Here is a 12,627-nt window from a genome sequence, read left to right on the forward strand (position 1 = left end):
GGGAAGTCTTTTCAATATGTCTGCTAACTTTTGAATGAAGGAGTTTTGGCAAGTTTAGAGCTGGAAGAGTTACCATAATCATAATAGAATATATTAGATTACTTTATAAAAAGAAACTATATTCTCATGGAGATGAAAAGGGAGGTTACAAATTTTCAAAAAATAACATGAAGATTAATAAAGCCCATATTGCATCCTAACTCTAAACTTTATAAACTTACGTGGTGTGCTGAAAAATATCGCATGAAAGTAACTATTCAAATTAAAACTATGAGTGCAACTTCTGAAAAATATCAAATATTTTCTAGCAGTCATGAAGCCTCAATGTGGAGGATCACCTCAATACAATTGCTTTATTGGATGTCAAATATCAAAATGTCAGTCTTTACTTGCAATGAAGTTGTTGAGGAAAAAAAAATCACCATTATAGGACCCTGACCTCACAGAAGTTACTAAAAACTCAGCTCCACCAATCTCATCTCTTAGTACCCTAAGGTTTTGCTGTTGGGTCCCTTGACCACTCCACAGGGATGGTGCTGAAAGATAATTATTCCTAAACTCTAATGAAAAATGTTTCAAATCTATTAAGTCACTAAGACCGTACTCATAACTGACTTTTAATAATATTTCAGGTTCAGTTTTGGACCCCAGATACTTATTTGATGACAGTGATATTTGGCCTGAGCTTCATCCAAGTGTTGATTTGAAGACTCAGTTAGGTGCTCATCTGTCAAAATGTGATCTGATACTTCTTGGATACTAAAGAGCCCCCAGACTGTGGGAGTAGGCAGAACTAAAGATGCCTGAGTCCAGAAAACCTGCTTCTGGGTCTGCGCTGCACTGGCCTTCTGACTCGGTGACTCTCAGCATCACTTTCCTTACATGAAATTGCAGTGATTACCTCCACACATCACAGCAGTTTCCAGGAGTTACACCACACACACACACACACACACACACACACACACACACACACACAGAGAGAGAGAGAGAGAGAGAGAGAGAGAGAGAGAGAGTTCACAGTAAATGCAGTTTTTCAACCTCCAAAGTTGAAAAAAGTTGGCATTTTTCCATCTCTGTATTGTCTAGGATCTTTAAATGTAAAACAATAACAAGCTTGGCTGTTATTGCCTCTAGAAGTCAAGGACAAATGAATTAACTCTCTAAATTGCCCCTTTTCTCAGACTGGTGTTATTATTCGGCTAAGTCTCCTCACACTTTAGAGCAGTGGTTCTCAACCTGTGTGTCACAACTCCTGCAAACCTCTATCTCCAAAATTATTTACATTATGATTCACAGCAGTAGCAACATTACAGTTATGAAGTAGCAATGAAAATAATTTTATGGTTGGGGATCACAACATGAGGAACTGTATTAAAGGGTCACAGCATTAGGAAGGTTGAGAACCATTGCTCTAGAGACTCAGATCTGGCCCCATTGGTTTATGTACTGGTTTGTATCATTTCTTTATAAAAAGAACTATCTTGCCAGACATGATGGTGCATGCCTTTAATCTCAGGAGGCACCTGGGAGATAGATGCAGGCAGATCTCTATGAGTTCAAGGCCAGCCTAGTGTAAAAGCTGAGTTTCAGACCATTCTTGACTTATTTCCTAGTGATAGTCAGCCAGTTAACTGTAAAAGAATCCCCCACCATTACCAGTTACCTAGGTTTTTTCTCCTACTGTCCATAACTTTCTCTTTCCTATTCCTTCACAATTATGTTTATCAGTGGGCCCAAATGCTATAAGGACAATAAAGCAGCTGTTATTGGCTCTGAAGATCTTAAATGTGACTTACTGTCATATAGTTCAAATATAAAGTCATCTAAAGTGGCTACTCACAGCGTCCTTCTCACTCTATGAATTTAAAATCAAGTCCCTATATTTTAATATCATACTTGTTCATCCACTAACATTTAAATTAATGTGTTTTTAGCATGCGAGAAAAATGTAAGGCTATCTGACAGCCTACAATGTAAGCTTGGAGGAAGATCAACTTACATTTAGTGTCACTTCTGCCCCTTCCTAGCAATGTGATCATAGGCTAACTACATACTGTCTCATCATAAAGTAGTCACAACAGAAACTTCTTCCTCTGGCACTTAAGGGCTGTGATTAAAAGAAATGATGTCCAAAAAGCAGATTGCACTGTCTGGCCCATGAACGTTGATAGACATGAAAAGGATTGAGGGCAGGTCACCTGAGGTCGACCAGAAGGGCTTGACTGCTGGAGGGAACTTCATTACAAAAGTCAAAAAGAGACGAGTGCTTCAGTCCCATCCAGCCTCATGACTGAAACAGTTCTAGCAAGGATCAAGGATTCAAACATCATTGCATCCAGAGCCTATTCGAGCATTATGGATGTCACTGAGGGAATGGTCTACTAACTCCAGGGTGCAGACTGCACCTAATCATCTACTCCTCCCACAACACGAGATGAATTTGGCTACCTCTTCTCCTTAATTAGGAGCTTAGAGATGAACTCCTTGGCCTCCTCTGAGATGTCCTGAAATTCTTCATCTTCTAAATCCCACCTGCATGCCAGGATATTGGTCAGAGTCTCTGCATCATTATCACCCAAAAAAGGGGACAAGCCACTGAGTCTACAAGACACAGAATTCATGGTAAGTATTTTTTCAACAGTCTTCAATCTTTTACAGATAGTTTTTAGTTGCAGTTTAGATACTACATCATTGCTGTCAGGACCATGCCTATGTTTCATATTCCAACTCCCAAGTAAGCAACTGCAGTACTGAAGGTTGTAGCTATACTTGAATAAATCTCAAACAATCAAATAAAATGTCTTTTCCAATATTTTACAGCTGGTAAGAAAAGCTACTGTCACATACTCAGAAGGCAAACCCCAGAATGTCACTGCTGAGGTGCAATCCAAGCAGATCAGTGTCTACTGATCCGAAGAGATCAATGCCTAGGATTTTTTTTAAAACTATGTTCAGGACTCTTAGTGATATCCTGGGACTCAAAGTGACCTGTGAAGAAGACATGCAGATCTCTTTTTTTTTTCTTTCAGATACAGTGGAAAAAGGAATTGACTCCTTTCACTTATAAGACTCAACAAAACCTTAGCAATAGGAGACAGCACTGTGTTATTCTAGAAGATCTGAAGCCTCCTAGAATATTCCCGAGTTAAGGATGGGTGTGTGAGAGACTGGAGAGCTGCTTACAGCATGTATGTGATGACGCCCACACTCCACATATCCGTAGGAAAGGAAACAAAATCATAGTTCACAACTTCAGGGGCAAGAAATTCTGGGGTTCCAAAGTTCACTTTCAGCTTCTCTCTGGGTTTGTATCTGAAATTGAGGGAACAAGGTGGGAGGGTTGGGTGTGTCAATCAAAAATCAAAATTAATGAACATTGAAAACAGCACCATCTCTAAGGCAAAACTAACTTCAGTTATGCAGTAAACAAAACATAAACTTTTTACCAGAAATTGCATATCTGTGCTAGTGTTAAAAACTGATTAACATGCCAAAGGTTCAAAAGTAAAATATAAAACCTTAATATTCATTCAGAAGCAGTTACAAGACAGCCACTCTGACTAACTGACACATCCAAACAGGGTATTGTAACTAATACCCTGACACAGTCCTTCGCGTGCACATGGCAGAACAAATCCTTCCAAACTGACACAATGCTGCAATAACACACAGCATCTGACTTCTGGCATTAATGTGCTGAGCTGTTAATATGCCCGAGTAAATTATTTGTTCCCCTAAGAAATCAGAACCTTCTACATCTTGTTTAAACTACTAACATTTTAAAAGTAAACCTTCTTTTTATAAATGGAACAAATATAAAAATTATGATAAACACAAATTCTGGATTTATGCATTATAAGTTAATAAACTTCACTGGACTAAGTTTTCACTTCTTTTTTATAACATGCATTATAGAAACTTCTCAATGTTCATACCTAAAGTCCAACAGGGTTAGGGTAAAAGCAATTTTCATTAAGTTAATTCTAAATGAAGGCATGAGATCTGGGGCATATCAGATAGTCTTTGCAAAGAATGAACTGGCATCTCATCTCCTACTTCTATCCCTGTACTTACAGCTGAACAGACATACCTTCTGGCCAATCCAAAATCAATAATTTTTATTTGCTTAGCATCCCGATTCACACACAGGATGTTCTCAGGCTGCCAGGAGAAAGAGACACATTAGCAATGAAAACAACCATCTTTCACTCAAATTGTCCTCGAACCACAACTAAAAATACAAGATGCTCAGGAAAACATATCAGGCCTTTCACTAGGGAGCTGGTTTGTCTGTGTGGGTATTTTCTCCTTTAATTATGTGGTGGATGAGGTTGTGGGTAGCCTGCCAACCTTGCACTACCCTGCCTGTCCCTCTTCATGGTTTTACAGATTGCCATAATGGACAAGTTCAAGCAGGGGCCTTCTAGAGGAGAGAAAGACAGAGGAGGCTGTTCCAGTACTTTCCAAACGGGCTGGTGGAGCGCAGTTCAGAACTGAAAGAGCCCTCCTCCTGTTAAAGTATTAAGTGTATTTCCTTCTTGGAGGAATATTTCCCTCAAGATTTACGAGTTCCAAGAGAAAAGGCCTGATTCACTTAAACAGCCACACTGAATCCGCAATATAATGCCAACATTTTTGACCTCCAGATTTTTCCCTTGTGCTTTGTCTATGGGAGAGTCGCATGCTAAAGGAAGGGTTTTGTCTCCTACTCATTCTTCATCTCCAAAATTCCAAGGTTTTGCTGAGCTCGGTCTCAGTGCTTAAAGTCCTTGACTAAGCGTTCCCTTGGAAGTTAGACACTAGTAAAACTTGGCCCTGCTAATCTGACAGGCTTGGGGGAGGGGATGAAATCAAGCTACAGCACTACTACTTAGTGTCCCTGGAATGTCCTGCCGATATAGCTATATTTATTGAGATAGAAAACCTTAAGTCTGGGAAAAATAAGTAATTTCATTTAAAGCCAAGGTCATCCATTAAAAAAAGAAAGAAAGAAATAGCATATTCAAAGAAGAGCCAAGAACTCTTAAATTGTAATTTCAACTCCACTAAGAGCGGGGCGTAGCAAAGTTGCCAGGTACCCGGGATTTTATACCCATCCTTTACATGGACCACACCTCCTTCCACATCCAGTCTGGTGGAAAGGAGTTCCAAGCAAGGCAGAAACCCAGACACACTTTGTGAAATGATGTAGTGTCTCCATATCAACATCTAATTGTCCATTTGCTTGTGTATAATATCTTTGGAAGCCCTTTCCTAAAGTGTCTCTAAAACAGATGTCTGAGAGTAAAAACCATTTTATACAGAGATGGGTACCATACTAGAGTAGCTGGAGTCATATTTAAACAATGGGTTGAACAAATAAAAGCTGTTCCATTATCAAAGAAAACCATGGTATCCTCAAAATTCCTTTGCAGAATATAAAGAAACATCTTTGAGGGCCCTTCAAAAAAATAATTTCTGTGATACTAAAACTAAGAATGTCTATCATCTCAGATAAGATTTTCAGAAAATAAATTTACAAAGAATACTTTTAAGTCACTTCTTGACTCCCTGCAAGGATGCAAACTCAATGTCTTCAGTCTTTTTTCTTCCAAGGAGCTCTCTGAAGAAACCTGGTCCTTCGTGACCCATCCAGCTGTCACCTTTATTATTAACTTTATATATAAACCATAACTAAAACTGCCCATTGCAAGTCTTCAATCAATGTTACAAAGCCACAGATGGAGCTATTTGACTTATGCTAGGTCAGCTCCTGGCTCCAGTTGCCAATCAAATCCCTTTAGGAATATCTGTAGAATATCCACAGTGAACAAAAGTGCTCCTTGAAAAATGCACATTATCATATTGAGTTTGTAGCTAAGGACTTTGCTAATGATTTTTAACCTCTGACTTTGTCGTTTTATGTACCATGCCCCCCCTTCCTCCCGCTATGCAACGGTAAATGGGAAAGTCAAGGCACATAAATCAAGACAGTGAGGGAAGCCAAGCTGTGGGAAGAGAGAGGCCCATGGAAACCTATTTAAGGAGGCTAGATTTATCCAGCTGTACCTTCCCTGGAGACTTACAATATATGGTATGTTACATAGAATACACAATTTATCTCACTGGCATGCTGTGCAAACAGGGAAATGAGAAAGTGATCAAGCCACACAAGAAGATGCACTTCATGATACTAACTCTAACGTAGGCTGGATCGGCCTTACGAGGGTTGAGTCTTTTGTTGGTTGTATCTAAAGTGATGGAGACTTCATAATAAGAGAGAGAAAGAGGAGGAAGGAAATGGACTGGCTTCCCTCAGGGCTTCTGGTTTGTGACAACTACCCTCCCTTCTCTTTGGCATTGCAGCCCCACCCTCTAGCTGCCCTGAATTCCATTCTCTAGGGCTTCTACTTGGTGTTTTAGCAAATCCATAAGAAAGTAAATCCCAAACCAGAATGTCCTAGGAGAATTCAAGAGGCTACTGGGGATTCTTAGAATCTGAAACAGTAGCTACAACTTGGGAATCGAAGAGTAAAAGACCCCTGCCATGTCCCCTGCTAGCAAGGAGATGGCAGGAATAGTGTGGGGATGGTGCTGGATTGAATTGTACACTTGTGAGGAAATGGCCAACTGTGTTGATTTAATAGAGGTCATTTATAATAATCTCAACAAAAGGCTCTAAAGATGGGCATGCAAATATTAGTCCCCGAAGGTAGTGACAGGAGTTGAGAATAAGATAAAAATCCTGATTTTGCTAGGCGGTGTGATATGAGTCTCTCCCACCAAATGAGGAGGCTGGATTTGAGAGGATAGCTTGAACCCAGAAGTTCATGGCTGGGGGAGGTGAAGAGGCAAGACACCTCTCAAAAAAAAAAAAAGGAAAAAATTCCATATTATTATTAATTCCTGAGAACATTACCAGAGACAACACAACTTTCCAAGACTGGTACATAATGTTTCCCTGAACATGCAGACCAGGGCTAATGACGCTCTACATTTCATGGAGTGAAAAGGATGCGCTACCTTGAGATCCAAGTGGAGGATATACATCTGGTGCATGTACCTTATCCCCTCACAGATCTGCTTCATGAACAGGATGGTGTCCAGCTCTGTCAGACTACAGTTTTCATCAATGATGCGATCAAACAGCTCCCCACCTTCCACACTGCAGAGGGAAGGGGTGAAAAATCCATGAACACCACATGTGTTTCTTGTGCTAAGTTGCTGCCCAAGCTCCTCTAGCTCTTGCAACAGCTGTTTCCTAGCCTTCTTTGCTGCATGGAATACACGATGCTTATGTTGAACACCTTCAGTGTACCTTATTATATACCTTCAATGTCATACAACCGAAGTCTCTAAGTCCCTGTCATTAGTGGCTGCATGTACTCTAGGTGAGTCTGTGTGTGTCACTTAACAGATATTGGGGATGAAGAGGACTCAAGGACACACTCAGGTGGGATTCCAGTATTAACAGACAATGAGTCAAGGTCTTCACCTTTTGAGACTAAGTCTAATGGCAAAGTGCTTCTATGTGGCTGATGCCGGATACAGTAGTTTTCCAAATGCCTAATGTACTATGGCAAACAAAACAAACCCACTTCCAATGTATGTTAGGTGTAGAACTACTTGAGAACTACTCGTGGTGGGTGTGCTGGTGTAGGACTTTGTAGACCTTGGATGAAAACCAGGGCATCACATGCTAGGCCACCTGAGCTTATTGAGTCTTTACATAAGTGATTCTGAAATGAAACTGCTTAGCCTGGTATCAGGGGCTTTAGATGTGTTTTGTGTTCTGGAATACTTAACCAGCACCCCCCATCCATAGCTTCATTTTGCTACTCATGGTCACCTATGATCAGTGTAGCACAGGCTATTCTAAGATAGAGACTGCATTCACATAATTTTTGTTTGATATATTGTTGTAATCAACTTATTTTATGATGAGCTGCTAACTCATAAGTTAATCTTTACCATAGGTATTTAAGCACTGATAGGCTCAGCGCTGTTCCCAATTTTAGTCATCCATTAAAGGTTCAGAACATATGCCCAAAGGTGAAGGAAATCACTGTTGAAGGAAACAAAGCTCACAAACCACTTTCCCCTAGGTTGCACAGTTGGTTTGGGACAACAGAGCTTAGATACAGGCCCCATCTATTTTGTCCTGCTGCATCTGATCAGTGAGTCACACTGGGAGATTGCACTAAGAAGCAATTTCCCCTCTGACTCTGACAAGATCTCGTGTCTTCTGCAGCTCAGATCCAATGGTGCACTGCCCATGGTTCTGGCTGAGTCATGGTGTTGTGCAGAAGGTGTGTGAAGGTGCATGGGAGGGACAGGACACCTACTACTCCATGACTAGAATGATATCATGCTTGGACTCAAAGGCATCATAGAGCTGAATGAGGTTCACGTGGTCCAGCTGGTTCATGACACTAATCTCGTTCTTCACGTCCTCCTGAGGAGAAGGAAAGAGTTCATTAGTGTGGTGGAGGCTGGCCCAGAGGGAGAGGAGACACCTCCCGTGGCCTTTACCTTGTCCTTTGCACCTCTGATCTTAATGATTTTAGCAGCCAGCTTCAGGCCAGTTGCTTTCTCTTCACACTTGTGAACCTGGCCAAAACGCCCCCTGCCAAAGAACAGACAGTTAGTGAGGCACGGTAGTCTACAAGGCTCTGCAGCAGTCCCTGCCAGGTGGACAACATGAGTTCCCAGGCATTGCAAGCATGTCTCGGCACCTGGAATGACATTGCCCAAGGTGAATTCTATGGGTCTCCTATATGCCCCATGGAAGCTGTGATTGTCTTTTGTTATTCCTCCAAGTCAGAAACATTGTCCATTACAAATCTCTGGTATGTAAAGGGAATGGGAAAGCCCTGAAAAATCTTATGTCCTGAATTATATTCATGTCTGCTGTCTTGACCTAAATCCTAGAAGTTAATTTGCCTCAGCAGGATGCTAATATTTAGTGTTGTTTGGGGCAGAGGAATCTGATCACTATCTCCTGTAGGTGTACACAGGTTTCCCTTGAATTTTGAATTAAGGATGGTGGTTAAAGCAGAGTGATGACTAAGTTGCATTCATAACTCATGGCATTGAAGTAATTGATTAATTTTAAGCCATAATTCATTTTGGAAGGTAGATTTGATCTATTTTGTCCAATATGAAATTTAACTTTTAAAAGAGGAATAACTTGAAAATTTTAATCAAGGCTTTTTTTCCTATGAAGATGGTTGATTTTAGAATTTGAATTGTTAATGTATCTCTGTACATTTTACTTAGATGAATATCTGACAATCTTATCCTGTGTTGAAATGTTATTTATTTAGCATAGACATTAAAAATAACTTCTGGGGGAAAAAAGAATAGAGTCTCCTTGACCCTGCATCTGTCCTGTGCACATAGGAAGATGAGGCCCCAGAATCTGCACTTTCAGCTGATTTGATACAAAAACTTAAAAACCCACTACTGTAGATAACATAGAGTCTTTCTGAATACATATGAATGTAGAAAATTGGAATTTGTAAGCATATGATCAATAAACCTGTGGATCAGGGATATCAAAAATCATTCTAGAAACTGCATTTAAATAAAATAATAACAGTATTGCACATAGATACATAAAATCAAAAGTACATATTGTAGCCAAAGAGACCCAAGGAAGACTCTTAGGTTAGCTCAGATGTCAGTTTAATGCTTTACAGGAGAGCTGCTTCTATGGATATGGCTTACATGTATCCCCTTAGGTTCAAGTGGTCATCAGAACTGAGTCATCAGAACAGAGGTGGTGTTGGTAGTTGCGTAGAGCCTTAAAGAGTTGGATCCTAGTTGTAAGTAACGGTGTCATTAGAGGTCTTCAGAATGAATTGTTAAAGTTCTTATTGGGCTCTAGTTAGTTCTCAAGAAAGAGTAGTTATAAAGCAAACCTTATCACCTTTAGTGTCTCTGTCTCTTCCCTTCTTCTCTCTCCTCCTTTCTAGCTCTTTCTCTCACTCTCCATGATGTGCACTATGATGTGATGCAGCAAAAGGACCTTTCACCACAGCAAAGTGGATGCTGGTACCATGCTCCTGACTCTCCAGGACTATAGACTAACTAAACCTGTGTCCATTATATATTGCTCAGACCTCAGTATTTCATTATAATAGAAAACAGAATACTATAGCTTCTCAATTATGTAATCATATTCAGAAGTGCACACATATGAGCAACTTGATTTGCTTCCCTTAATGTTTATTTAATAAAGTAAGGCAAGGCACATGTCTCTACTTTGTGCATTGGTGGCTAACATGGAAGAGAGTGAAATGGAAGGTTCCATAACAACGAACCAGAAAAAGACCACATTACTGTTGCCTGCAGAGATAAGAGTGACTGTGTTTGGCGTGTACAGGAGTAGTAGCAGCCCAAACTCCACGGAAGTAGGTGGATCTTGGAGAATTACTCTGCATTACCAAAAACATATTGGTGACTTCAATTCCAACATTCACTATAGAGGCCCTCTGTGCTGGCACACATATGAACATAGTCCCAAGTACTTCTCATGTAACTGTCATTAAGAAGATGTCTTTACCCCTCATTAGCACTAATCTTAGAACTGTCTGGTCAGCAGTGATGTCCTATCGCTGTCTGACTCCAGTGATATCTCCTTGCTGGGCATCTCACATGATTTATTCTGGAAGGACCTTGATATTGAGGTCACCTCATAGCATCCATGCTGGAATATCATACTGGTAGTCTCATGCTAGCCCGAACACAGGCATGAAGCATTGTGTTCATCAGAATTCCATTGTGTGAACCAAGGTTTGTTTTGACTCATGATTTCAGAGGGTTCTAGCTACAGGCAACTGGCCCTGTTGCTTTGGGTGTGTAGCCTCACAGCATTTCATGGTGGCAGAAGAGCTGCTCACTTCCTGGCAGCCGGGAAGCAAAGGGTAGAAGAGGATGAGAAGTCACTGAGGTTTCACTACTGCCCTCAAGGACATATGCCTAGTGACCTGATCTCATTCAGCTAGGTTCCATCTTTTTAAAGGCTCCACCATCTCCCAATAATGCCACCTAGTAGCTGAGCTTTTATACACATTGGGAGAGATTTTTAACGTAATGATGAGACAAATATATAAATACCCAAATGACACAGAACAGGAGATGAACCCAGGAAAACTGCCAAGAATTCCATGGTATTTAGCCTGTTTCAATTTCTCCTCCGAGTAAAAGATAAGCCACTGTGTAAGAAATCCTCACCACTTACAGCAACATGTACTTGGTGGGCATGTCACATCTTGAAACAATACACACTTAATTATGCTCTTCTCACCTATTTGTTTTTTGTTTAGCACGGTATGGCCACCAATGCTGAGGTGAGCCAACAACAAGCAATGGCAGACCTCAAAGTCAACTGCACCCAAAGAGGCTGATGAGAACTTTTAAAGGAGCCACTGACAAACCTTGGCCCACAAAGCAGCACAAAGCCTGGGAATTATTTCAAAGTTTCTTCTGCAAATAACGATTATCCTTCAGAGGTGTAGTTGCTGGTTTGCCACTGACGTCCCAGAAGACACAATCACTACAGTCTTGTACTTGGGTTTCTGAATCCTCATTTCTCCCTCATCCCATCCCCCACGGGCCTGTAGAGAGTTCTCCAAGATCAGTTGTCAAGGAAGAAAAAGTTCAGGTGTTTCTACATGGCAGAGGGCAAAGGAATGTGGAATGGTAAGGAGAGGACATGGCTTTACAAAATTAACTGGTTGCCTGTTAATGTCCTGAGGAAACCACTCTGAGGTATCATGTATATTCCCCATGGGTTGATTGTATATATGCTACAATTTGTTACCCCCTGTAGTAAATCCTGTTAGGCAGGCTTTGAGTTACAGGAGACTGTGGATGAATGAGGAAAGGAAAAGGTCCCCAGTGTAACCCTGACCCCTGATGAACTCTAATCTTTCTTCTTTAAGAGAAAGTGTGCACTTAGATGACACTCAGATGAGCTCTTCAGTGAGGAAAGCAATCAATTGAAACGAAAATAGCACCTCATGCTGTAACAGCTAAATGGAAAACCAGGCAGAATGATAGAAAGGTGAAATGCACACCACTGGAAATACATAGATCAGAACATTCCTGCATTTCATCCCTGAAGGGCTAAAGCTGGCTTTGGACAGTTCCAGGACCTTCTTCTTGTGACTCATACTGGGTTTTTCCCACTCTCAGACATTATGACAAGGTAAATAAAACAGATGCTAAATGGGAAGTATAGCTACCACGTCAACCATCTGGGACAAGTGACAATTTTCAAAAATGGTTAAAAACTCTTAAATGTTTGTTTTATAGTGTTTGCAGTTCTCCAGTCAAGAGCAACAAACATCTCTGCCACCTTGGGCTCCGCCTCAGGAAGACTCTCTGCTTTTACTGAGACATTGTTCAAACTGGGCCTCACTCACCCTCCTAGGATCTCAGATTTGCTCACGGTGTACAAACTGTCCACTGCAGCATGTTTGGCCAGTACAATCCGGTGATCGAATGGGGCTGCAGGAGCAGGGCCATCGTCTGTAAGGGGAGGAGGAAAAGGCTGACCTTCTTCCAGCATCAAGCAGCATGTCTCATAATAAAGGTCAGCTCGTTAAACTGGTATACAATCAGCCACCTGTCTTATTC

General features: G+C 40.9%; 1 protein-coding gene across 2 annotated transcripts in view; it reads right to left on the reverse strand.

The window, feature by feature from the left end:
* Mylk4 (myosin light chain kinase family member 4) overlaps window positions 1-12,627 on the reverse strand; it is a 70,750-nt gene that overhangs the window by 3,473 nt on the left and 54,650 nt on the right. For both annotated transcript variants that reach the window (XM_035441523.1, XM_035441522.1), the window contains 7 exons: window positions 12,414-12,519; window positions 8,515-8,608; window positions 8,328-8,437; window positions 7,006-7,147; window positions 4,094-4,164; window positions 3,187-3,315; window positions 2,452-2,604 (listed from right to left, as the gene is read on the reverse strand). In XM_035441523.1, the coding sequence (XP_035297414.1) occupies window positions 2,452-2,604; window positions 3,187-3,315; window positions 4,094-4,164; window positions 7,006-7,147; window positions 8,328-8,437; window positions 8,515-8,608; window positions 12,414-12,519 (805 nt within the window). The remainder of the gene's footprint in view (window positions 1-2,451; window positions 2,605-3,186; window positions 3,316-4,093; window positions 4,165-7,005; window positions 7,148-8,327; window positions 8,438-8,514; window positions 8,609-12,413; window positions 12,520-12,627) is intronic.

Source organism: Cricetulus griseus, chromosome 3 (genome assembly GCF_003668045.3).
Source record: "Cricetulus griseus strain 17A/GY chromosome 3, alternate assembly CriGri-PICRH-1.0, whole genome shotgun sequence".
NCBI lineage: Eukaryota > Metazoa > Chordata > Mammalia > Rodentia > Cricetidae > Cricetulus > Cricetulus griseus.